General features: G+C 49.7%; 1 protein-coding gene across 3 annotated transcripts in view; it reads left to right on the plus strand.

Annotated features, from left to right (window-relative positions):
- The window catches only part of ERGIC1 (endoplasmic reticulum-golgi intermediate compartment 1), a 113,189-nt gene that overhangs the window by 83,510 nt on the left and 3,380 nt on the right, over positions 1-26,299 (plus strand). For 2 of the 3 annotated variants that reach the window (XM_053565932.1, XM_053565931.1), the window contains exons 7-9: positions 3,602-3,662; positions 10,912-11,012; positions 14,128-14,250. In XM_053565932.1, the coding sequence (XP_053421907.1) occupies positions 3,602-3,662; positions 10,912-11,012; positions 14,128-14,250 (285 nt within the window). The other variant, XM_053565933.1, reaches the window with a different exon arrangement.

The following is a 26,299-nucleotide window of genomic DNA, read 5'->3' on the forward strand; positions in this document are numbered from 1 at the left end:
TTTCGAACTCCTGGCCTCAAGCAATTCACCAGCTTCGATCTCCTGGGCTACTAGGATTATAGGTGTGAGCCACCATACTGGGCACCTTTCTTAATCTTCACAAAAACGCCCTCAAAGTTTTTATTTTTCCTGATTAAAAAAACTGACTCAGGCTCAGCACCCTGCGTAGCATAGTGGTTACAATGCCAACCACATACACCAAGGCTGGCAGGTTTGATTCCAACCCGGGCCTGCTAAGCAACAATGGACAATTGCAACAAAAAATAGCCGGGCGTTGTGGTGGGCACCTGCAGTCCCAGCTACTTGGGAGGCTGAGGCAAGAGAATCACTTAAGCCCAAGAGTTTGAGGTTGCTGTGAGCTGTGATGCCATGGCACTCTACCCAAGGTGACTTAGTGAGATAGTGAAACTATCTCAAAAAAAGAAAAAAGAAAAGAAAAAACTTGGTCAGAGAGCTTTTGTAACTTGTTCAGAGTCATACAGCTTGTAAGAAAGCAGGTGTGTTTGGCCCAGGTCATCTTTTACTGTTTCTCATACAGTCATGTGGTCTTCAGGCCCTATGGAAATTCTCTGCTGTTCTGTGCCAGGCCCCTGGGGTTACAGTGATGAATAAATAATATGGGGTTCTCACCCTCAAGAAGAGATTGAATATAGACAGCATGATAATATAGAGCTAGTATTGCTAAAGACAAAGAGAAGCCCAGGATTCTGGGAAATGAGGGAGGGCTTCCCAGAGGAGGTGACTTTTCTATTTTTTTTTTAGAGACAGAGTTTCACTTTATTACCCTTGGTAGAGTGCTATGGTTGCTCACAGCAACCTCCAATTCCTGGGCTTAGGCAATCCTCTTGCCTCAGCCTCCCGAGTGGCTGGGACTACAGGTGCCCACGACGACGCCCGGCTATTTTTTGTTGCAGTTTGGCCGGGGCCGAGTTTGAACCCGCCACCCTCCGTATATGGGGCCTGCGCCCTACCCACCAAGCCACAGGTGCCGCCCGAGAGGAGGTGACCTTTAAAGTGACATCTAAGCCAAGCCCTAAAGGATAAGAAGGACTTGACTAGGCACAACAGGGAAATGGGTCCTGTTTGAGGGGGCATCTCAAACATCACCCCTCCATCTGAGCACCCAAATGGTCATTTTCACAGGAAATACGCTTGAGAGTACTTTCAGAAAAATAGATATGTAAATGTCTGTGACTCCTGCATGATGTTCTGTGCATGAGATGCCAGAGGCCCAGGGTACGAGGACTCCTCATATCCTCAGAGTTGGTTGAGAGGTCTCAGAAGTGGCCACCTCAAACAGGGAGCTGGGGTTTATGTGGGGTGGGAGACACATGTTAGATTCAGGAAGGTGGGGACTGACAGGGTCAGGGTGGTGACGTAGAGCACTCATCTACTATGGGGAAGATGGACTCAGGAGGCAAGGCTGGAGTAGGGAGGTAAGGGAAGGGCCCAGCCTGGGGCAGAAGAGAGAGGGGAAGAAAAGAGGCCAGGCCAGAGAGAAAGGGGAAGTGGTCTTATATGGCTGTTTGGTGGTAAAGCAGATGGACAGCCAGAGACCCGAGCTTAGGTAGCACTGCAGTAGAAATCCAATTTTGTACAAAACTTAAGGCCCATCCCATTGTGGGTCTGGGGTCTTGGTTCCCCGAACCAGTTCACCTGGTTTAAGCTAGAAAGTTCGGCGCTGAAAATAAAACTGGAGCCGCCCAGGCAGTGTGGATGGAGAGCAGAAGTCACCTACATAAGTTTCAGGGTAACAAAGAGAGTTGAAAGCGAGTCCTTCTCATGGAGGAGAGGAGGTGAGAGAGGGAGGAGACGCCTCCAGCAGTATAAATATTCTCCGTTTGAAGTCGGCTGCAGTCTTTAATTGGTGTCTCTGCAGCTCCGGGCAGTCCTGCCCTTTTCTATTGGTCATTGGTTGCCTAGGTTACTTCATATCCATATTCTTATGGACCCTCCAGACTTCCAGGTTCAGCAGGCCAGGTTTTCTTCCCTTTTTTAGTGTCCCTTCTCACATCTATCCATCCATCTATTTGTCCATGCATTTATTCCTCAAGTATTTATCGAATACCCACTATGTGCCAGGCCTTGCACACCTTGGTGAGCACAGGTATGGCCCTTGCCCATGTGGAACTTCCAGCCTAGAGTGGAAGACACGTGTTAATCAAATAATGATACAAGTTCTATTTGAGATAAAAACCGTGATACATTACAATGGAAGGGAACATCCTCATACTCTGGTCTCTGTAACCACTGCCCTCGTAGGTTAGAGCTGAAGTCTTCAAATGGTCATTTCTGTGACAGCAAGTGTACAGACTTGGTTTGTTGAGAGTTAAGTGCTCAATTGGTGGCGCCTGTGGCTCAGTCAGTAAGGCGCCGCCCCATATACCGAGGGTGGCGGGTTCAGACCCGGCCCCGGCCAAACTGCAACCAAAAAATAGCTGGGTGTTGTGGCGGGCGCCTGTAGTCCCAGCTACTCGGGAGGCTGAGGCAAGAGAATCGCTTAAGCCCAGGAGTTGGAGGTTGCTGTGAGCTGTGTGAGGCCACGGCACTCTACCGAGGGCCATAAAGTGAGACTCTGTCTCTACAAAAAAAAAAAAAAAAGTGGTAAAAGGAGAGTTAAGTGCTCAACAACTATCAGCCACCTGAGACCAGGGTCAGGGATCAGGTCACCTTCCTGGTGTGGCTCTTTCTGGACCCAGTGCCTACCTATATTTCTAATTCCTACCTATATTTATTTCTGATTCTCACACCTCACTCCCCTTCTTGCTTAGGGCCTGCCCAAACCTCCATCTCAGGCCTTTGCTCATGCTGATTGCCTGACGAGCGTCTGGCTTTTCTCCAGATCTTGGTGTCAGTGTCACTTCCTCCAGGAAGCCCTCCAGCGTGTCTAACTCAATAGCCCCTGTTAGCCATGTTCATATATCAGGCATGCCTTGTCCTGCTTTAGATGCTCTTTGAAGCTGACCTGGCTTCCCATGACCCTCCGAGAAAAGGTGTGATGTGGTCTCCTACCCTTCTCTTCAGCAGCCCCTGCCGGGGGAACACAGCTCAGCCAGCTGCTGTGAGGAGGGGTCTCTTCACAACTGCTGTATGTTATCCACAGCAGATAGACCTGGTGGTGGGCCAGCAGCTCTGGAGCACCCCTGCCCTGGGCTCTTCCAGCGGCTTTTCAGAGGGCTTTGGAGGTATCAGGAGGAGTGTGCTGGAACCAAGAAGTCATGTTTACTTGAGTTTTTTGTGTGGTTTAGTGGAAGGAGCTCAGGCTTGGAGTCAGACAGACATGAATTCAGAGTTTAACTTAGCCACCTATTAGCTGGGCAAGTTTTGGTGTCTTTCTAAGCCTTGGTTTACTCTTCTGCAAAATGGACCCAGCAATACATCATTAGGGGGATTACCTGAGATGCTAGGACAGGGTAGCATATGGTTGGTGCTCTAGGTGGGAAACAAGCTAGTGCCTACTGTTTGCCAGGCCTATGCTATCTTTTGCTTCCTACAAGTTCTCTACAAGACAAAGTTAGCACCTGGTGGGTTCCCCTAGCCAGGTCCAGACCTGGAGCTGGTGGTGTTCTGAGGACCATCCTCTCACTGTGCTTTTCCCCAGGTGCAGAATGTCCACGGAGCTTTCAACGCTCTTGGTGGAGCAGACAGACTCACCTCCAACCGTATGTATCCTGGATCCCAGCTGGGAACAGCCTTCTGCTCCAAGATTCTTGGGACACTTTGGGAGGCCAAGATGGGTGGACTGCTTGAGCTCAAGAGTTCAAGAACATGGGCCGCGCCTAGCTCAGGGGGCAGAGCGCCAGCCCCATATAACAAAGGTGGTGGGTTCAAACCCAGCCCCAGCCAAACTGCAACAACAACAACAACAAAATAGCCAGACGTTGTGGCAGGCGCCTATAGTCCCAGCTGCTTGGGAGGCTGAGGCAAGAGAATTGCCTAAGCCCAGGAGTTGGAGGTTGCTAAGAGCTGTGATGTCACAGCACTCTACCAAGGGCAATAAAATGAGACTCTTGTCTCTAAAAAAAAAAAGACAGAGTTCAAAGACCAGCCTGAGCAAGAGCGAGACCTCATCTCTAAAAACAGCTGGACATTGTGGTGGGCTCCCGTAGTCCCAGCTACTTGGGAGGCTGAGACCAGAGAATTGCTTGAGCCTAGGAGTTTGAGGTTGCTGTGAGCTATGAAGCCATGGCACTCTACCAAGAGCAACATAGTGAGACTCTGTCTCCGAAAAAAAAAAAGATTCCCAGGACAGCAGGCGGGAAGGCAGGAGAGAGTGGGGGGTGCTCATCAGGCTCTCGCTCCACACCAGGGAAACTGCTCGCTCTCCATTCCCACAGCTAGCCGAGAAAGGGAGAAAAGCAGCTTGTCCGGGCACGGTACGTGCCAGCCCCTGGCATGTGACACTCACTCAATGAGTACCAGCTATTATCATTACTGCCACATCATTGTTCCCAGTTGAGATAATCACCTAAGATACCACAGAGAGTGATGGCAGGACTAGAATCCATGCTGGCTCCGAGTGGCCCAGTGAGAACAGGTCTGCAGGTGGCCCACCTGGCCACCTCCCTGACGCTCCCTCCTGCCGAAACCCCTTCCATGGACAATGGCTCCTCCTACAGTCCTCTCCCACCTCTGCTCCCTGGCACCTTGGCCCAGATTACAGAGAATGCCACATCTCCACACGTGTTACACATACCCACACACGCAGGGCCTTGAACACGTGCATAGACCATGGGAGGCCTGTTCATTCTGCATACCACTGCTTGATCCTGCTGGACAGGCTATCTGAACTTTTCTTATTTCCTTACCTGAATCCATCTTTGTCACCTGTCTGGCTTTCCTTATTTTTCCTAAAACACATTTTCTGTCCCACCATCAGGGTTCCAAGCAAAAGAAAACATCCCTTCATGACCCGTCCCCCAACAAATCAAATTTTTCATTTTTCTGCATCCCTGTGAAATCTTTGTGAGCAAAAGTCATCTTGTTTTTCCAAGTCATGGATAGCAGTTTGCCTTCTGATTTTTGCAGTTGGCATTATAATAATGCTATATAATATAGCCACAGTTTATTCCTTTCCAGTTGTAACAGAAGCACAGTCTCCTGTCTGGAAGCTCTAGTGTCCTTTTTTTAAGGCATTGTCCTATCATTAGGAATGTCTGTTGTCCCCCATGTTTCACTATGACAGCACTGCCTGCGATGTGTGTGGGGTTGGCTTTACCTTACCCAGTTGCCTTCCAGCAACTGTGCCCATTCATCCTGCCTCCCGCAGCTGATGACACTGCTTCCTTGTTGATGAATAGTGCCTCCTTGTTTGAGTGCAAATGTCTGGTTGTAATAGAAGTAGAGGACTATCAGGCGGCACCTGTGGCTCAGTGAGTAGGGCACCAGCCCCACATGCCAAGGGTGGCGGGTTCAAACCCAGCCCCGGCCAAACTGCAACAAAAAAATAGCCGGGTGTTGTGGCGGGTGCCTGTAGTCCCAACTGCTCAGGAGGCTGAGGCAAGAGAATCGCTTAAGCCCAGGAGCTGGAGGTTGCTGTGAGCTGTGTGATGCCACGGCACTCTAACAAGGGCCGTAAAGTGAGACTCTGTCTCTACCAAAAAAAAAAAAAAAAAGAAGTAGAGGACTATCATTGTCACTCTTGGGTAAAAGGAGTGTGTTGTCCAAAGGTGGCCAGCAACATATGCTTGTGGCTAGGATGGACTCCTCAGGTGCCTGAATTTTTTTTTTTTTTTTGCAGTTTTGGGCTGGGGCTGGGTTTGAACCTGCCAACTCTGGCATATGGGGCCAGCGCACTACTCCTTTGAGCCACAGGAGCCGCCCGCAGGTGCTTGATTTTGGAAGAGGATGGCACTAAGGAGGCCTGGGTGTGAGAGCAGAGAGAGATATTGGTCAGAAAAACCTGCCTTCTCTGGGGCTTTCCCTTAGGTGGAAATATTAAGGCTAAGGTGATAGATTGCCTGAGGTCAGGCGTTCAAGACCAGCCTGAGCAAGAGCCAGACCCCATCTCTAAAACTGGGCATTGTGGTGGACGCCTCTAGTCCCAGCTACTTGGGAGGCTGAGATAAGAGGATCACTTGAGCTCACGAGTTTGAGGTTGCTGTGAGCTATGATACCAGGGCATTCTACCCAGGGTAGCAGACTTGGTATAAAAAATATATATATTAGACCAGGCGGTGCCTGTGCCTCAAAGAAGTAGAGTGCCAGTCCCACATACTGGAGGTGGTGGGTTCAAACCGAGCCCCAGCCAAAAACTGCAAAAAAAAAAAAAAACCAACCCTATATATATATTAGACCAAACAGAAGACGGCCAGGTGGGGTTGCCTTTTGTTTCCTCAGCTCCCAAGCTCAGTCCTCCTGCTGGGCCTTTGCTGTTACAGAGCCCCCCATGCCCAGGTCATGCCATAGGGGCTGCTTCTTGTCATTTAGGTCTCAGTTCAAATGCCGCCACCACATAGAGGTGGCCGTCACCAACAACGCTGTGTGAAGTAACCCCCACTCCTAGTGACGAGCCTGTTTTCTTCCTGGCACATACCACTCTCAGAAGTTGTCTTGTTCATTCACTCCTCTGTTGCTCTGGGCTTTTGTTCCAGCCAGGACCCAGCATTCTGCTCACCACTCTATCCCCAGGACCCAGCGCAGCATGTTGTAGGTGTATAGTCTACACTGTAGGGAAGAAGTGATCACACCCTAGAGGCCACTGTGGGGGAGCCCCAGCCAGATGGCGATGCAGTGTGGTCACACAGACCTTGGACTCCAGCGTCCTGCTCCACTGGTTCCCAATCCCGTAGCCTTGAGAAAGTCATTTAACCCCTCTCAGCCTCAGTTTTTGCATCTATCAAGCGGGGAGAATCCTCTCCACCATGCCATGAGGATTAATGAGATGCGCGTAAAGGCTTTAGTACACGCCATGGCACACTGTGAGTGCTCAGTCAATGTTAGCCATTCTCGCTGTCATCAATAACTCACTCCAGGAATGAGATCCCCTAGGGAAGACTCTAAGGGGAACTTTTCTTAGGTGGAATTGTGTCTTATATTATGGAACTGAATTGCATAACTGGTCCTGAGTCCAAACTAGAATCCAAATCAGCTTATCATATGTATGATAGGCTTACTAGCTTAAAAACACAGATTCTGGGCCCCACCCTAGTAATGGGGTAGAGATGGAACAAGATTGGCTATGTGTTGATAATCACTGAAGCTTGAGAAAGAGTTCATTATACGATTCCCTGCTTTTTATGTTCAAATTTTTCCATACTAAGATGTTGGGAGGGAGCATGAAGGGAATGTGGGCCTGCTTAGACCAGATTGGAGCCAGTGGTGTCTAGGAATGGTCAGCTAACAAGGAATCCACACAGGTATAACGTAAGTGCAGTGAGCATTTGGCACATGGTGTCAAAGGCTTTAAAAATAATCATTGCCGGCTCAGCACTTGTAGCACAGTGGTTACAGCACCAGCTACATACACCAAAGCTGGCGGGTTTGACTCTGGTCTGGGCCTGCTAAACAAAAATGACAACAACAACAAATAGCTGGGCGTTGTGGTGGGCACCTGTAGTCCCAGCTACTCAGGAGGCTGAGGCAGTGAATCGCTTAAGCCCAAGAGTTTGAGGTTGCTGTGAGCTGTGACGCCATGCCCCTCTAAGAGGGCAACATAATGAGATTCTGTCTCAAAAAAAAAAAATAAAAAGAATAATCATTGCCTTTGAGTCATCCATTCTACTCATAGGAGAGTGAGCTAAGGAAATAATTAAGAGAGTGTACAAAGGGGTGGCGCCTGTGGCTCAAAGGGGTAGGGCGCCAGCCCCATATGCCAGAGGTGGCAGGTTCAAACCCAGCCCCGGCCAAAAACTGCAAAAAAAAAAAAAAAGAAAAAGAGAGAGAGAGTGTACAAAGATCTAGAAAAATAATGTTGATTGTGTCATTGATTGTAAGAGTGAAAATGAGCTGTGTCAGTGTCCAGCCATAGGGAGATGGGTTGAGGGCTTGGTAACTGCCTGCACCATGAATGCATGCAGCTGCTAACCGAGATGTGTCAGGCCCTCACTGGCAGTCAGGAAGCAAGCATTTATTGAGTACCTACTATATGTTGGGCATTGGACTAGGTTCTGGTGCTCAGGAGGTGAGTAAAACCAAATTCTATCGAACTTACATTCTGTGTCTTGGATCCAAAAAGATGTTTATGATGTTCTTGGAGAAAGGTACAATATGATCCTATTTTAGGAAAACATAAATATATACATGAACATAAGTTTGGCAGGTTTATACATGAGAATCTGAACCAGTTTTCTGAGGATGTTTATTTTGTGTGATCACCTGTGTTTTATATAAGTTTCAATAAAAAATATTACAGGTGTGATGTTGGTCAGGCACTCACTCTTTCAATCCTTCAAGTTTTTATAACCCAGGGTGATGGGCATTTGGGACAGCATATATCAGCTGTGGTCTTTAGGCCGCTGCTTTAAATGCAGATTCTGAGCCCACCCTGACTCCATAGATGGAAGAAGTTCAGGTGTCTGCCTCTTAATCCCCGCTGATTCTCATGCTCCCAACATCTGAGAACCATTGTGGGAGGGAGGGTCTTCATGGACTTAGCTCTGAGGCTGCAGGGCTTTATTCCAGGTTTTCAGAAGAAACAACTCAAAATAATTCAGGAACCACTTCCTTTCCTTACTTAGATGCAGGAAGAATCAGGAAGAGGCAGGGAGGGAGAGGCAGGGCCATGAATACTAGACTGCATCCCCATCCCTCTTTCAGAAGAAGACTGACTCAACTATGAGACCAGGATTAGGACTCACAGATCTGAATTTCTCCATGGCCCCTGACCTGAGATTCTAGAAGGTCCACTAGCTTCTCTTAAGCATCCCAGAAGGCCCAGGAGAATTCCTGGCTTTTCTGGTGATACTTTGTGGCTTTCGGCCAGCATTATACAGCCCAGCATTTGATTCCGGTTGCCTCATGCTTATCAGCAGCTGATTCATCTACTTTCCCATTCATACCTCTGTTCAGTCACCCTTCCATCTGTTCATTCCCTCAGTAAGCATCTGCCATGGTCCACTCCGTACCAGGCCCTGCATAGGGCTCTGGGGACACAGAGATGAGTAAGGCTCCATCCCTGCCCTTGGCAACCTCCCCAATCCAGGAAGAACCGGTCTGCCGTTAACTGAAAACAGGGACAACAGAGATCAATGGGCTTGTTGCAGACGCAGTGTTTCTGGTTGGTGGGTTCTTGTTTGTAAAACAGAAACGCAACCCCGGTGTGACCGGCTCACACCTGTAATCCTAGCACTCTGGGAAGCTGAGGCTGGTCAATTGCCTGAGCTCAGGAGTTCAAGACCAGCCTGAGCAAGAGCAAGACCACCACTGCCCCGCCCCTGTCTCTAAAAAAAACTAGCTGGGCATTGGGGTGGGTGCCTGTAGTTCCAGTTACTTGGGAGGCTGAGGCCTAATTAAGAGTTTGAGGTTGCTATGAGCTATGATGCCACAGCACTCTACCGAAGGTGAGAAAGTAAGACTTTGTCTCAAAAATAAATAAATAAATAAAAACAGAAACACAGGCTCGGCCCCTGTGGTTCAAGCGGCTAAGGTGCCAGCCACATACACCTGAGCTGGCAGGTTCGAATCCAGCCTGGGCTCGCCAAACAACAATGATGGCTGCAACCAAAAAAAAAAAAAATAGCCGGGCATCGTGGCAGGTGCCTGTAGTCCCAGCTACTTGGTTGGCGGAGGCAGGAGAATTGCTTGTGCCCAGGAGTTGGAGGTTGCTGTAAGCTATGATGCCACGGCACTCTACCCAGGGCAACAGCTTGAGGCTCTGTCTCAAAAAAAAGAAAAACAACAACCAGAAACACAATTTGTTGTTGTTGTCGTTGTTTTGAGACAGAGCCTCAAGCTGTTGCCCTGGGTAGAGTACCATGGCCTCACAGCTCACAGCAACCTCCAACTCCTGGGCTTAAGCAATTCTCTTGCCTCAGCCTCCCAAGTAGCTGGGACTACAGGTGCCCACCACAACGCCCGGTTATTTTGTTGTTGTTGTTGTAGTTGTCATTGTTGTTTGGCAGGCCCGGGCTAGATTTGAACCTGCCAGCTTCTGGTGTATGTGGCTGGCACCTTAGCCGCTTGAGCTATGAGCACCGAGCCTGTTTTTTTTTTGAGACAGAGTCTCACTATGTTACCCTTGGTAGAGTACTGTATCGTCACAGCTCACAGCAACCTCAAACTCTTGGGCTTAAGTGATTCTCTTGCCTCAGCCTCCCAAGTAGCTGGGACTACAGGCGCCCGCCACAACGCCCGGCTATTTTTTGGTTGCAGTTGTCATAGTTGTTTAGCAGGCCCAGGCCTGGCTCAAACCTGCCAGCCTCGGTGTATGTGGCTGACACCCTACCTACTGAGCTATGGGTGCCGCCAACACAATTTGTTTTAGACATAAACATATTCAGACATTACCAGAGGGTACACATTGCAACAAATCATGCCTTCCCTCCCAGAGAATAAAGCTACTGTGGTTTCTTGGGTATCTTTCCAGATAATTCTGTATAGTCATACACCTAGAGAGTGTTCACATTCCTGCCTTCAGTTTGCTGTGGGACGTGGTTCTTTTTGCTCGACTCTACCTCTTGGAGGATAACGTCTCCCAGTGCCCAATCTTTAATGGTGGCCCTGTTGATGGACATTTGGATTGGTTCAGAGTTTTGATATTATATGCAGTGGGGGGTAAAGATCTTGATGGGTGGAATCTCTTGATTTCTGGCATCTGAGGGGAGAAGGTGAAGAAGGGTGTTTGATGGTGAAAATGTAGGGATGAGCTTCCTGCTGTGCCAAGCAGGATTAGGATTGAAACAACACAGAAAGAGCTGTCAGCAGACGATGCCGTCAGACCCCTTCTTCATGTGCTGTGTGTCCTTCCTGCAGCCCTGGCCTCACACGACTACATCCTGAAGATCGTGCCCACGGTTTACGAAGACAAGAGTGGCAAGCAGCAGTACTCCTACCAGTACACGGTGGCCAACAAGGTGCGCGGGCGGTGGCCGGGCTGAGCTGTGTACAGCCGCGCCCTCTGCTGGCAGAGAGCAGCGGTGACGGGGCTGCTCCTGAGTGATGATTCCTGCTGGTTCCAAATGAAAAGCCCTAGTCCCTGCCATTGTGATGACCTCAGAGTCCAGGAGAAAACTATCGAACCAGGAGACAGGGTGTGATCTGTTTGAGAAGGAGCAGGCAGGCAGCTTCCCCCAAAGGTCCCAGGGTTGTAGTGTTCTCCACAGCCCAGCCTGGGGTCCCTACCCTTCAGACTCAGACCCCCGATTGGCCAGCACACAACAGACACTCGGTTTCTTGTGACACAAGCGCTTTATCCAAAATCTTGAGGCAGGTGAGTTGTAGTAGGATGGTTATTGATTAACAGGGTGTCCCGGAACCCTAACACTCAAGCCATGAAGAAGGAGGCAGACCTCGGTGGGAAGCAGAACACGGTCAGAGTCAGTGGAGTGGGTTAACCCAACAGTTAGTGGTTTCAAGCCAAGACAGCCTTTAGCTTCTCAGACATCCTGCCAATGGCACATGAATTAAGGTCTGTAGGTTGAGATGCCTCTACCCTTCTGGACAGGTTTTTCCACCTGCCACCAGGAGTCTGCTTTTTCTCCTTTTCTAGAGCTGCCCAAAGACCTTATAAGCTATCTAGCTGCTTACCGTGGGCTAGACATGCCAAGCTCTCCACCTCCATCATCTTTGTTAGCCATCATGACAGCTCTGACATTGGGCAGATTTGACCCTCGAGACACTGAGAGGTGATTGTAGAGCTTCAAAGTACCTGGGTGTGGGCTGGGCACAGTGGCTTATGCCTATAATTCTAGCACTCTGGGAGGCCGAGGCAGGCGGTTTGCTTGAGCTCATAAGCTTGAGAACAGCCTGAGCAAAAGTAAGACCTGTCTCTACTAAAAAATAGAAAACCTGAAGCAAGAGGATCGCACCCAAGTTGGAGGTTGGTGTGAGCTATGATGCCACTGCACTCTACCCAGGGTGACAGCTTGAGAATCTCTCTCTCAAAAAAAAAAAAAAAAAAATGTAGCTGGGTGAGGATTAGAACTACATTCTCCATGGGCTCCTGAGCATCTCTTGATGACCTCACCTGCTCAGTCTGACCGAGGTGCTGTGTCCACCCACCTGGGAGCTACTCTCTGTGAGTGCCTTAGTCTCCCTGCTCTGATCTACCCTAGATGGATGTTCAAGCATAATTCTCCAAGGAGAGTCCTGTTTCTTCTATTCATTATTTTATGAAGGGCATCTCATTGTGACCCTCAATTGCTGACAGCAACTAACAGATGGGAAACACAGAGGCAGTCTGAGCAGAAATTGCACAGGGTCAGGACCACCACCCTGCCAGTTCAAATCCCAGCTCAGTCACTCACTAGCTAAGTGACTTGGGACACATCATGTGACCATTCTGTGCCTCACTTTACTCATTTGTAAAATGAAGACTGTACTCACTTTATAAGAGTGCTGTCAAATGAGGCAATAAAAAATGCTCATCCCACAGCTCAGTGCCTATGGCTCAAGTGACTAAGACACCAGCCACATACACCTGAGCGGGCAGGTTCGAATCCAGCCCGGGCCCGCCAAACAACAATGATGGCTCCAACCAAAAAATACCCAGGCGTTGTGGCAGGCACCTGTAGTCCCAGCTACTTGGGAGGTAAAGGCAGGAGAATCGCTTGAGCCCGGGAGTTGGAGGTTGCTGTGAGCTGTGATGCCACGGCACTCTACCCAGGGTGACAGCTTGAGGCTCTGTCTCAAAAAAAAAAAGAAATACTCAGACCACGAAAAGGTTTTGGGTAAAGAGTACCGACTACTGTAGATTTTCACTCTTTTTTTTTTCTTTGACCCTCAGCTCTGGTCTTGTGACCCATTCACCCTTCCCCATCAGCCCTCTCTAAAGAAAGCTGATCTTTCTTTGCTCAAGGCTCCTTCCCCCCAAGGCTGTGACAAGGACACAGCAGCCAGAACTGCTTGCTCAGCATCCTCTGTGGCCCTGGCCCCAGCCTTCCCTGGAAGTGGGCAGTGGTGCTCCAGTAGGGAGGTCAGGTCTCAGTTGCCTGGGCCCAGCATTTGGGGCTGGGGGTGCCCCAATGGTTCTGTTTGGTCTCCAGTTGTTGCAGACAAGTGAGAATACCCCAGAGGCCTTCACTATCCTGAAGTGGCTGAACTGGAAGGTCCCAAGGGTCATCGTCCCAGACCCCTCAATGTTTATGTGGGAAAAATAAGGTCCCAAGGGAGCAAGTGCTGGCCCAGGGATGCTCTGTTAGTCCAGCAGCCCCTTAGCATCCTATGGGCCCCAGCCGTGTGCTGGCTCAGGAAGTTTTGTGGCAGGGCTGTGCCCTCTGGCTTTCCAGTTTTGTGAAGTTCCTCTTTTGAAGAAGCAGCTCCCTCTCCACACAGCCTTTATACCCATCTCTCTCTCTCTCTTTCTCTCTTTCTCACACACACAGGTGTCAGGATACCTGCTTATCTGGCACGTGTGACTCAGAATATCCCCTCCTCAGTATGTCTCCCAGATGCCCCTGGGAAGAATTGTTCACTCATACACAGCCCCCGCAATGTTCCATGTCCCTCCATCCCGCATACATAATGTTGCAGTGTTAGGGGCATTTTTATGTCATGCCTCCTCCAAACTATGATCCCCTCTAGGGAGAGGGCAGGACTTGTTCACCTCAGGGTCCTTGGCAGCCAGCAAGGCCAGCCAGGGGCCAGCACAGCAGAGGTACTCAGCAAACCATTGTTGAACAAATGAATGGATTTGGGCAGCCTGGGAGTTTGAAGGGGGAAATAGGCCTTTACTCAGATTGAGCCCCAAATCACACCTTTCCTTTTGCATTTCTGCTTTCAGATTCGTATTTTGGTTCTGGTGCTGTTTCCAGTTTACACAGTCAATTCTAAACAGTCAAGGAAGTCAGAAATGCCCAGATGCTGATGGCAAAGCCTGAGGGGGGAGTGATGGATGGGAAGGGGGTGGTAGAGTCTGGCTCTGTAGGGTGAGGGGAGGGTTGCCAGGGAGTCCTCTGCAACTCAACCCCCACCACTGTGAGACAGTTTGTGCTTCTGATTCTCACATCCTCTCCACTTCCTCTACCCCAGGAGTATGTTGCCTACAGCCACACGGGCCGGATCATCCCAGCCATCTGGTTCCGCTATGACCTCAGCCCCATCACGGTCAAGTACACAGAGAGACAGCAGCCACTGTACAGGTTCATCACCACGGTGAGCCCGTGGGGCACTGGGCCCTGCACCCTTCCCTTGGGGCCCCTCCCCTGTTTTCCCTGAAATAGGATGGAGCCTGGGGGCTGGGGGCTCTGGCTGAATGCAGGAGGCTTTGACCCCAAGGATGTTAAGCCACGTTTTCAGAAACACATGGCTACCAACGACATTTAATCTAGAAAATGTTTTCAGGAGGGATGCTACTAAATCCATTGAATTCTTGTAGCAAATCTACATACAACTCTATTAGATGTTTATGCTTTTCTCCAGTTTTGTTTTTACAGCAATTATTCTCAGTGGGATTTATCCTTTTACGTGTAAATTTTACAGTAAAGATTTCACTAGTTTTTTTTTTTTTTTCCACGTCTAATTTCCAGTTATAGCTGTTGATATGGTCAGGTTTCTGTTTTCTTTCCTTCCTCCCTATTCTTTTTATTTGTTTATATTTTTGCCACTGTCTCTCCCATGCCAAGTTTTCTCTGGAGCAGCTTCAAGCTGATGTCAGTTTTCTTTTATGCTGATTGTTTCTATCAATACTGTTTCCTGGCCTCCCATTCACAATGTCCTTGGGGTCGGAACAGGAGAAGCAAAGTGCCCTCAGGAGTCCCAAGAGATAACCTGGGTAAGCCAGAGGCAGCTGAGGTGGAAGAGACAGGATGATCATCCTTACCTCACAGATTTGGGAGCTGAGGCCTGAAGATAAATACAGCATTGAAAGGCCTTTATGCTTCTGTACCTCTTCATACTTTTAATAGTAGTTCAAGATCAGTGGTCTAGTCCTAGCTCTCTCATTTCCTGCAGTAACTAGGTCAATATTTGTCAGAACTTTGTTACAGAAGATCCAGAGCCATGCCTCGAGCTGGTTTGGGGGCTAAGTAGGCCTCAGGCATGGTGGGATCCAGCTACATTGTCAGGAATAGATCTCTTTCCATCTTTTGAACTGAGTCCCTCTGTACTGGCTCCATTCTTAAATGGAACTTAACTAGTAGAAATGGCTTCTTTCTCAGTAATTCCACCTGAGGTCCTACATAGGCAAATATTCTCCTTAGCCAGGCTCAGGCCCCATGCCATCCTTGTGACCTGGGCTCTGCTTAGGGTTCATGGACAAGCTTAAAGCCCATGCACCCTCTGGAGCCAACCATCCAGACCATAGAGACAAAGATTATAAGTGGTAAGGGTCCTCAAGCGAAAAAGCAGGAGCCAGTTTCTACAGGAGAGAAGAGTAAGTGCTGGCAGGCAGAGTGGCAGGATGTCCTTGAAAAGACCTCCTTCCAGGCCGTGACACAAGAATGGTTGTCTCTGCTAGTGCCACCTGGCATGGACATCCAACTGCACCCAGCTATGAATGCTTATCCAAGAGTTGCCTTGGACCACACGTTAAATACACAAACACTGATGAAAGCTGATGAGCCAAAAAAGGGTCCGTGCATAATTTTCATGATATCTGCCACCACAGAAAAACATTCATAGCTAGCTATGGGCTGCAATTGGACACCCTCATAGGGCCTTGTGGGATTTAAGGGTGATCGTGAAAGAGGAAGCTCTGTGCAGATATTAAAAAGGTGTCAAAAGTGTGGTGCTTGTATGAGCCTCTGAACAGCTTTTTTTCTGTTCTTTGACCACATAAAAATGAGACCTTCTAAGAAGTCATTGAACAGGGCAGCGCCTGTGGCTCAGTCAGTAAGGCACCGGCCCCCTATACCGAGGGTGGCGGGTTCAAACCGGCCCCGGCTGAACTGCAACCAAAAAATAGCTGGGCGTTGTGGCAGGCACCTGTAGTCCCAGCTACTCGGGAGGCTGAGGCAAGAGAATCGCTTAGGCCCAGGAGTTGGAGGTTTGCTGTGAGCTGTGTGAGGCCATGGCACTCTACTGACGGCCATAAAGTGAGACTCTGTCTCTACAAAAAAAAAGAAGTCATTGAACATACAGCACATAATATACAACTAGTAGTGGAAAGACATGACACTGCGTGGATGCCACACAAACATCTTTTCTGAGAAAAGCGTTTGCCACACTTTTTTCTTTTTCTTTTTTTTTTTTTCGAGACAGAGTCTCACTTAGCCACCCATGGTAGAGTGCTTTGAGGTCTTAGCTCACAACAACCTCAAACTCTTGGATTCAAGTGATCCTCTTGCCTCAGCCTCCCAAGTAGCTAGGACTACAGGCGCCCAGCACAATGCCTGGCTATTTTTTTTTTTTAATCTTAGTTTAGCAGGCCCAAGCTGGGTTTGAACCCGCCACCCCTGCTACATGGGGCTGGCGCTCTAGCCACTGAGCTACAGGCGCCCCCCACACACACTTTAGAAAACGGTGATTTCAGGCAGCACCTGTGGCTCAGTGCGTAGGGCGCCAGCCCCATATACTGAGGGTGGTGGGTTCAAACCTGGCCCTGGCCGAAAAAAAATAGCCAGGCGTTGTGGCAGGCACCTATAGTTACAGCTACTCAGGAGGCTGAGGCAAGAGAATCATCTAAGCCCAGGAGTTGGAGGTTGCTGTGAGCTGTGACACCACAGCACTCTACTTGAGGGTGAAAAAGTGCCAACTCTGTCTCTAAAAAAAAAAAAAAGAAAGAAAGAAAACAGTGATTTCAGAATTTGTATGTAAAGAACTACAGATCAGTAAGAAAAACTTTAACAACCCAAAAGAAAATGGGCAAGGGCTGAGGACCAACCATTCACAGAGGAGACCATACTGGTAGTGAAAAGATACTCAAGTTCACTAGAAATTAGAGAAATGAAATTCAAAAGAATAAGACCCGGTTCAATCCTATCAGACTGGCAGAAATTAAAAACCTGCCACTGCAAAGATTGCGGAGATGTGAAGCTGCAAGGATGCACATGTACTTCTGGTGCTTTTGGAAACTGGTGCAGCTGCTCTGGAGAGAGATGCACAAACCCTGTGACTCCTAAATCTGGGGATTTGTGAACAAATGATTTTACCTAAGACCCCACAGGGTAGCACAGCCCAAGTGGGTCTTGGTGCTGACTCTTACTTCAGTTCTTCTCTAGCTGCCACCCAGAATAAGTCAGATGCTGAGATAGAAGTAGATGCCCCGGTGCCTTTGTGCAGGAGTGATTACTCCTCAGAGGCCCTGAGGCCTGTGGCATTGACAGCAGCAGAGCGACCCCTCTACCCACCCCTTGCTGCAGGGTGGGGCAGGCCCTTCCATGTCCGCCTTTCCATTCTCTCCTGTATGGAAAGCAAATGAGACTCTGGGCACTGAAATCACTTGGCCATGTGGCTGAGAAATGAAGTGACTTCATTTATTCATTGAATGTTTGCTAGAGTTTACCATGTGCCGGGCCCTCTGCCATGGTTAGCTGCATCGTACCCTATGCTCAGAAAGCTCCCAGCTGGTGGGGAAGATGAGTGAGCACACAGAGAACCGCCGTCCCCTTCATGGGCCCCCAGGGGAGACGTGCACCAGGCACCATGGGTAGAGAGGAGGCGCCATCCCTTTGGTTTGAAAAGCTCCAGAAAGAAAAGCCTGAGGTGGGTCTTGAAGGGTGAGGAGGAAGTGTCCAAAGAAAGGTAATGTACATGCAGAGCTGCGTGAGTAACATGTCTCGCGAAGGCCACGTGTCCTCCTTTGACTCTTCGTCAGGTCAAGGTGAGCCACTGACCTCAGAGCAGGAGGTTCCAAGAAGCTGTAAGAGAAGACCCTTCCTTCATTCCCTAGAGACTGCATGCCTCTGTGACTCCTTTTCCTTCTTGTCCTCCCTTTGACCAACTAGCCTGTCCTCCATCTCTGCCCATCCTCTTGAGCGTGGGCTGGCTGATGGAGCCCCCAGGCCTGCAGGCCATACTGCTGCAGGGAACCTCCTGACATCACTAGCCGAGTGGTTTTTCTAAAAGCCCCAGGCTGCCACCTTGGTTGCCATGGCAACTTGTGGGGTCAGCTCCAAGTGAGCCAGCCAGCCGGCTGTCCCTGGCAGATGGCGTCATTGTGGAGCTTCAAAGGCCCTTGTCACAGGGCAGCAGATGCAGGTATGATGCTAGCACTCAAACACACACATACATACACAGCACAAAGATGCCTGGGAGCCGTCTGAGGACGTGGTGGGGCTGGGGTGGGGCCGGGGTGGAAGTGGAGGCACCTGCTGTGGCTTCTCTTTCTCTCTTTTTAAAATCAAACACTTGCGTGCAAAGGCCCTGAGCCCCAAATGGTGGGCGTCTGCAAATAGCTCCTCAGAGAGGCTGCTGATGAAGAGGGGCTTAGGCCTGAATGTCGTCATGTGGCGGCTGCGGGGCTGGGAGGCAACTGTGGGTGGGATGGAATGACGGCAGGTGGGGCCGCCCAGATGCACTGCCAAGCCTCCAGCACCTGGCTTATTCCGGGATAGAGGGCCTCATTGTCACCTGGGAAGGACTTCTTTCTCCCCAGCCTTGATAGTCCCTCTTCCTGGATATCTCAGCCAGGCTGCCTGGAGTTCCTCTCTGTGGGCACCAAGGGAACCTTGCTCAGACCTTTGCTGTGCATTACACCAGAAAATCCCACCACCAGGGGAATAAACAGATCACGTCTGACATCGTGCAAGTAATCCCCTTCCAAGTGCTTCCCTCCCACACACCCACATTTGTCCCCTGCCACTTGCCGAAGCTCCTTTTCAAGATTGCCTTCAAGTGGGTTGCAGTGACAGATTGGATGGCTTGGGAGGTGTCAGATCTCTTTCCTTGCATGGTTTATTTTATTTTGGAGGAACAGCCGGAAGTCACAAAATGCCAAATTGAGCCAGTATGGCTGTGACAGGTTTTGCCCACCAAAAAGTACTGGATGGTTCATCTTCCCACTGAATACTACTCAAAACTTACCATTCATGAAGACTTGTGTGGCTCATTTTACTCAAGTGGTGCTTAGAACCTTAATGGGGGGAGGGGAGGGTTGCTGTAGTAAGCCCCACCCACCATGTTCCTCTCGCAACACTCTCCCACAAAGTCTCCTAAAAACTTTAGGTAGCATTTCGTGTTTGCCAGGTCTGATTATGACCTTAGGGTCTGATTTACCTCTGTTTCTTAGCATCCGCCATAGGGACTAGACATAGGTACTCAGAAATCTCTTAAGGGACAGCTGCTTAAAGAAGTGATCACATGCCTGTAGTCCATCTGGAAGCTGAGGCAGGAGGATTGCTTGAGCCTAGGAGTTTGTGGCTGCAGTGAGCTAGAATGACGCCATTGCACTCTAGCCTGGGCAACAGAGCAAGACCCCCTCTCTTAAAAAAAGGAAAAGAAAGTAATTATATAGCTACTCATATTAAGCACCTACTACATGCTATAATTATACAGCTGTCTTCTTTATCCTTCCCAGAACTCTCCAAGGTAGATTATATTGTTCCTATTTTATAGATGAATTAAACTAAGGCTCAAGGAGCTAAAGAAATCCATCCACAATCACAGAGCCATTAAGTGGCAGGGCTGATCCCAGCACCTGCCTCTCTGCAGCATTTTCTGCCCCTTACCTCAGCTTGGCAGTTTTCATCTTTCAAACCAAAGGCTCTCAAGGCTTTTGCAGCAACTGAACCCCTAGAGTCCATGGAGCTCTTGGTAAGACACCAGGATCATTGGATACAGTGGCTTTTATCCTGGGAATCCGAGAGAAAAATAGCAGGAAACAAAGCTGTTAAAATCATAGCCACACTCATACAAACCATAAAAACAAGCAAATGTCTCTGTAAGACTACTTGGCTGATAATTTGCAAGTTTTCCTGCCTGTATCTTATTATCTTTTATCTATTTGCCAGAAATAAAAGGCAGCAAGTTCTGGGGTGTAGGGGACATAAAGGGGTACAGGGAGGTTAAGAAATGACAGAGGCTGAGATAGTTTTACCCACTAAGGGCATGTGACTTGGAAAAAGATTACCTTGCCACTGGAGTGATAGGACAACCTTCAGAGTCACTTGTGGGTACCTCCCATCGCCTTCTCTCCACCCCCACCTGTCCTGCTTAGCCTCCCCCAGTGCCTTTTTCCCCAGACCGAGTTCCAGGGAGACTGGGTCTTAGTCATCACTGATCTCCGGACCCGGTATTAGTGCAGGGGGGTAATAAATAGGAGTTAAACAATGAACAGACAGATGGAGAGGTGTACCTTGGTCCACTCCCCAACCTCGCACCACCACCTACTGTCTCCTGCCAAGACAATTTCTGTTATCTGAGGAACAGAACAGAACCCAATTTAGGAGCTCAGTGATTCAGGTCTGGAAATGTACAAAAAAACTTCAGCTCCTTCTAGGGCATTTGAGCTGAACTAAATCTTCCAGAGCGCGTGTACCAGGGACAGGTTGTTCCAACTGGATCTGAACACAGAGTTGGAGCTCCTGGTGCTCTCTTTTCTAAGGCAGGTTCTGAGGCATAAAAGAAAGAATCAGGCGGCGCCTGAGGCTCAAAGGAGTAGGGCGCCGGCCCCATATGCCAAAAGTGGCGGGTTCAAACCCAGCCCCGGCCAAAAACTGCAAAAAAAAAAAAAGAAATATCAGACAGGGGGATCCATTTTCCAAATTGGGCTCTCATTTCAGGATATTTGATATATAATCAAATTGAGAAAACAAATTTCATACATAGAAGCCATCCTGGCTTGGCACCTATGGCTCAAACGGCTAAGGCTCCAGTCATGTATACCTGAGCTGGCGAGTTCAAATCCAGCCCGGGCCCGCCAAACGACAATGGCGGCTGCAACCAAAAAAATAGCCAGGCATTGTGGCCAGCACCTGTAGTCCAGCTACTTGGGATGCGGAGGCAGGAGAATCGCTTGAGCCCAGGAATTGGAGGTTGCTGTGAGCTGTGATGCCACGGCACTCTCCCCAGGGTGACAGCTTGAGGCTCTGTCTCAAAAAAAAAAAGCATCCATCCTGACATGAAGTGAGGGGCTGAGGGGAGTCTTATAACTGGGAATGAGTTCAGGTGGCCGAACAGAAAAAGCAGGCCCTTTCCAGTGTCCCAAACCTGGATTCTAGTGACCTTTTCCCTTGGATGAGTCTTTCCCTCCCTGAGCTTCTGTTTCCTCCTCTGTGAAATAAGGGTCCCCTAGCAGTCTCCTTGGCAGTCTCCCAGATTGACTGAGAAGGCAGAAGGTGCCTTCTCAGGCCTGGCACATAGTAGATGCTCATCCAGGATGGGGTTTGTTGGGGCGGGAGTGGGTGATGTTTGGGGATGTAGCCATTGTAAAAAAGGACAAGGGGCCTCACTCTCTCCAGGCCCCCAGCCTAGGGTGTGAGGGTGAGGGGCCTGGAAGGCGTGAGGCCACACACTCTTCTCCCACCCCCAGCCTGTCCAGAGCCCAGTCATCGCTTCCCTCCCATGACAACCCCCACCTCTGCCTCTGCGACTTTGGTGTTCTCATCCCTGGCTCCAGTCTGTCTGCCGCCACTGGCATCTGCTGGGACTCCGATTCATTACTTATTTCCTCATACCGTGCCTTTGCCACAAGCTTTTAAAGCAATGCTGACTGCATGCGGAAAGTGAATGAACAGCTCCTAGACGCTTGTGGTACGGCAGGGAGCTGGACAGTGTCACTTCGTCCTCACAGCGGGCCCCATTCTACAGATGGGGGAAGCTGAGGCTCAGAGGGGTCAAAGGGCTTTCCCACCCAGGGTCGCAGAGCTAGGAGGGGAACCCAGGAGTGTTCCCCTCCTAGCTCCTTACCACGCTGGGTGTGGTGCTTCTCCAGTGCAGGCTTTTAGCTCCAGACAGCAGGGCTGGAATACCTTTCTGTATTATAAGGAATAAAGAACCGGGATTATAAACATAAGGGAACCACACACACCTCTAAAGATAGGCAAGTTAACTACATTCTAGTCACAGTGGAGGATCAGGAAGCTGATAGATACTCCAGGAGGAGGTCTCTGAGTAGAAGAAAGGGGTGTTATCGATGACTTCTGATGAACACAAGTTTGGGTGCTTCTCACAGACTCATTGGGGTTCAGATATCAAATTGTTTCTGCTTGTTTCTGCTTCCGGAATTATGGCTGCAGACCAGAATAGGCTTACATGCATTGGCCCTGGTGGCCCTTCTTAGCCCGGTGGCCCTGCTCTCTCGTCCCCTGCAGGGAAAAACCCCCACCCCGGTTGCGCCCTGCCTGGGGCGTGGTCAGAGATATAATAGCACGGTAGTGGCAGGGGGCTGGGAGCAGGTGTCCCCACTTGTATACGTGTTACTCTCTTTCGTTACCACAACAGTCCCCAAGGGGTGAGGCTTAGTCTTCGTGTTTTTAAAAATAAGGAAACTGAGGCACAGGGAGCTAGGATGGTGCAAGAACACATGGGCGGGAGTGGTCCAAACCAAGTTCTGCCATACTCCAAAGCCCAGGCTCTCTCCTTGGCATCACAGCGCCCCCCGAACCCAGGCTGCATTTTCCAGGCTCAGGGTCTCACAGGTGCAGCAATGAGTGGTGGAGGGGTGCTTCCTGCCTGCCTATCCTGAGTTTCTCCTCTGGGCCCACCTTTCCATCAACACTGCCTTCCCCCAGCTCCTGACTGACACTCCTGCCAGTGAGTCTCCTTTGCTCCTGCCTTGGGCACAGAATTCTCCTGTGCCTTTCCCAAAGGAGCCATCCGTTCGTTCATGCATAATTCACTCCCTCTCTAACTCACTGTCCAACTCACTCATCTACTCCTCATTCGTTCACTCCTTTACTTATTCAAGAAACATGTATCTGTTACTTTCACCATCTTTCCTAGGCATTTAGGAAAAGGAGGGTTTGAGCAATAGGGTTGATAGAGTGCCTTAGTGAGATTCAGGGAGCTTTCTGACTGGCAGCAGAATGCCAACAACCTCTGGCCTAAAGTGCTTTGCCCAGAGGGCTGTTCACCACAACACTTCTTGGCACTTACCTGAGGAAGTACCTTGTCCGGGCCTCAGCTTCCCAGTCTGTTGAGTGGGTTGACTTCAGAGGGTCCTCAGAGTGCTAGGGCTAGAATCTGCCTGTGGTGCCTGGGACACTCTTGCTGTCCTCCATGAATTGACTTGTCTTCTGCTTCAAGTGCCAGATGGAGAATGGAAATTAAGACCCAAAGGCCTACTCTGGGGAATAAGTGATATTTTACCCATTTTTCTGACTAAAGTGGGTTTTCAGTTTAGAAAAATCTCAGATCATACTGTGCATGATGGCTCACACCTGTAATCCTAGCACTTGAGAGGCCGAGGCAGGTGGATTGCCCAAGCTCACAGGTTCGAGACCAGCCTGAGCCAGAGTGAGACCTCGTTTCTAAAAATAGCTGGGTGTTGTAGCGGACGCCTGTAGTCCCAGCTATTCGGCACTCTACTGAGGACAACAAAGTGAGACTGTGTCTCAAAAAAAAATCTCAGATCTTAGCAACAAGATCAGGACCTTCTGATGAACTGAAAGCTAAGATTAGGTGTTATTTACTCTGCACCTACTAAGTCCCCCAGAGGTGTTTTCTGCAATATGACAATCAGCAAAGTAGGGGTGGCTTTCTCATAGGTAAAGAAACCAAGGCTCAGAAGGGCTCTACCGTGGCAAGAGATAGTAAGGGTTGCACAAGTCAATGGCCAGAGGCTGGGTCCCCTGCTGTGGTCCAGTGGTCTCCCCAGTCCTCACCAGGGACAGCAAGGTGCATGTCTCCCTGCCTGTCCTGTGGCACCCCCAGAGAGGCCCATGAGTGCAATCTGCTTCACTTTCATTTTCATTCATTCATGTTCCTCCTGGGTCCCAGCCCACAGGTTGGGGAGGCAAGGAGCCTCCATGTTCCCTCTTGCCAGCAGCACCCCTGCCCTCCTTCCCATCCATCCTTGAGATAGCTTCAGTGTTTCCTCCAGCCTCATGGCATCTGCTGTTGGTTCCTGTTTCTCCCACATCAGCAGGGAATCCTAAACATGGCAAAGCCTGTTGTCTTGCCACTGCCAATGGAGGGCCCGGAGTCCAAAGACAGACTTACTAACTGTTGCAGCCTTGTGGCCACATTTCCCTATGTTTCAGACATGGGAATGGTGACCTCAGGAACAGAGTGTCTGCAAGTGACTACCTTCCTGGGTGAGTCCAGGCCTGGTAACACCCTGGTGCCGCAGGTTCCTGGGCCTGGGAGCCCCCAGGTGCCCTCTCCTTATGGCCCTACTTTACCTCAAGTGGTTACCAGCTAGGGGTGTGAGCTTGCCATGGAGACCTGGGCAGTTTAAAGACAAAATAATGAGAGCAAGAGGCTGTGACAGTTTGGGCCGGGATGCTAGAATTCCCTCAGCTTTGAGGAGCCCCCCAGAACGTGTCAGGACTTCTCCTCCCCCCACCACCTCGGGTGGCCTTGCCCTGCCCTGTCACAGATGCAGAGTAGTGGGGTGCTGCTGAGTTGAGTGGTATTGGTGGATACATGAGGGCTCACCGAGGGTCCCTCAGCCTGAAGGCTGAAAATAACTCATTCTGTGGCTGGGCTGGTTGCTTAGCAGCTTCCATGCTCGCAGGGCCTCAGTTTCCCCCCAAGCTATGTGTTTTCTTTTTTTTTTGGTTTTTGGCCGGGGCTAGGTTTGAACCCGCCACCTCCAGCATATGGGACCGGCACCCTACTCCCTGAGCCCAACCCTACTTGGGTTGCCACCCAAGCTATGTGTTTTCTTGTGGACCTCGATACATGTGTTGTCTCCTTGTTTCCTGGGCCAGCCCAGTGAAAGGAGAGCTCTGACTGGGTGCCAGGTATATGTGAGTCATAGGCACTCAGGTTCTAAATGGTGTGTAGATGAATACAGACATGGTGTGTGTGTGTGGGGGGGGGGGTTATTTTTTATTTTTTGCTTCATTGCACTTAAGTCATATTTTCCTGTCTTCTAATCCAAGCCCTAAAAGCATTTTGTGGTGTAAAATCTCCCATCATCTGATCCACTCTTCCGAAATAAACCAGCTCCCTTGCCGTCATCTTCCCTGAAAAGTACCCCTGCGTCATGCTCTGAGGCCAGCAGGGAGAGGCCTTGCCCACTAAAAACACTTCAAAATAATCCCCCCAGTACCCTGGTCATCTTTGCTCCCTGAGGGGCTGCTCCGGTTTCTCGGGCTGTCATTACTGGAATGCCAGCTGCTCCACTCATAGCTGTCCATACAGACCTGCTCTGTCTGTCCTGGGCCACGCAGTCCTCTGCTTAGCTCATCTCATGGAAATATCATTTAAAAAATAAACGCCGGTTCAATTTGCACTTCCCTCTCGCCTTCACTGTGTCTCCTGGCGTCCCACCACCTGGCACCATTCAATCCATGAAGGCACTGCTGGCTCCTAGAGAGTCTGCTGGTGTGTGTCAGTGGCTAGCTGCCCACCAGCGACGGTGCCTCTTGGGCTACTAGTGGCCTCAGGGGCCCTCTGGGGCTGCCCAACTGTTGGCTTCCTTTAAGTTGAGCCCTGTGGTCATTTAAATGCCCCTTAAATGTGGCATGGGAGAAAAAGTGAGAGCTCTGAGGTGGGCAGATTTGTCTCTGCCTCAGGTACTGTGTGACCTTGGACAAATTTTTTCCCTCTCTCTGCTCCATGGGTGCATCAGAGAAGAGATGCCCACTGCTCCTCGGCATACGAGGAGGGTGGGTGCTACTGGTTCTTATGAATGGCATAAAGCAGGGGAAAATATGTTTAAAGTATTTTGCAGAACTTTACGAACTTTTATCTTCCACCATCCACACTTCAATTCTTTTAAGTCATCAGAAAGCAATGTATAGGCTATTAAAGTTTCGAGTAAAGCATAACATTAGTTTGATTAGTCCCAAATGGAGTTCTGACGACTTCAGAGCTAAGTTAGTAATTCGACGGGTGGGGCCTTTTGTGCCTGAGAAGCAGCAGGATGTCCCATTAAGAGCACAGACTCAGAAATTTTGAAGCTCAGTTCGGTCACTTGCTGTGGGATTGGACAAGTGGTCCTTGGCTGTAAAATAGGTATAAGATCGTACCTTCCTAGCTGCAAAGGTTGAGCTGGGGATTCATTGAGGTAACCGTGAAACACTTCAAACCAGGCCTGGCACAGAGAAGGCACTGAGTAAGTATTGCCCATTTTGTTGTGGTTATTACATTATTATGTGGCACTAAGTTAGCGGTTCTCAACCTGTGGGTCGCGACCCACAGGAACTGTATTAAA

The sequence above is a fragment of the Nycticebus coucang genome, chromosome 17 (assembly GCF_027406575.1).
Source record: "Nycticebus coucang isolate mNycCou1 chromosome 17, mNycCou1.pri, whole genome shotgun sequence".
Taxonomy (NCBI): domain Eukaryota; kingdom Metazoa; phylum Chordata; class Mammalia; order Primates; family Lorisidae; genus Nycticebus; species Nycticebus coucang.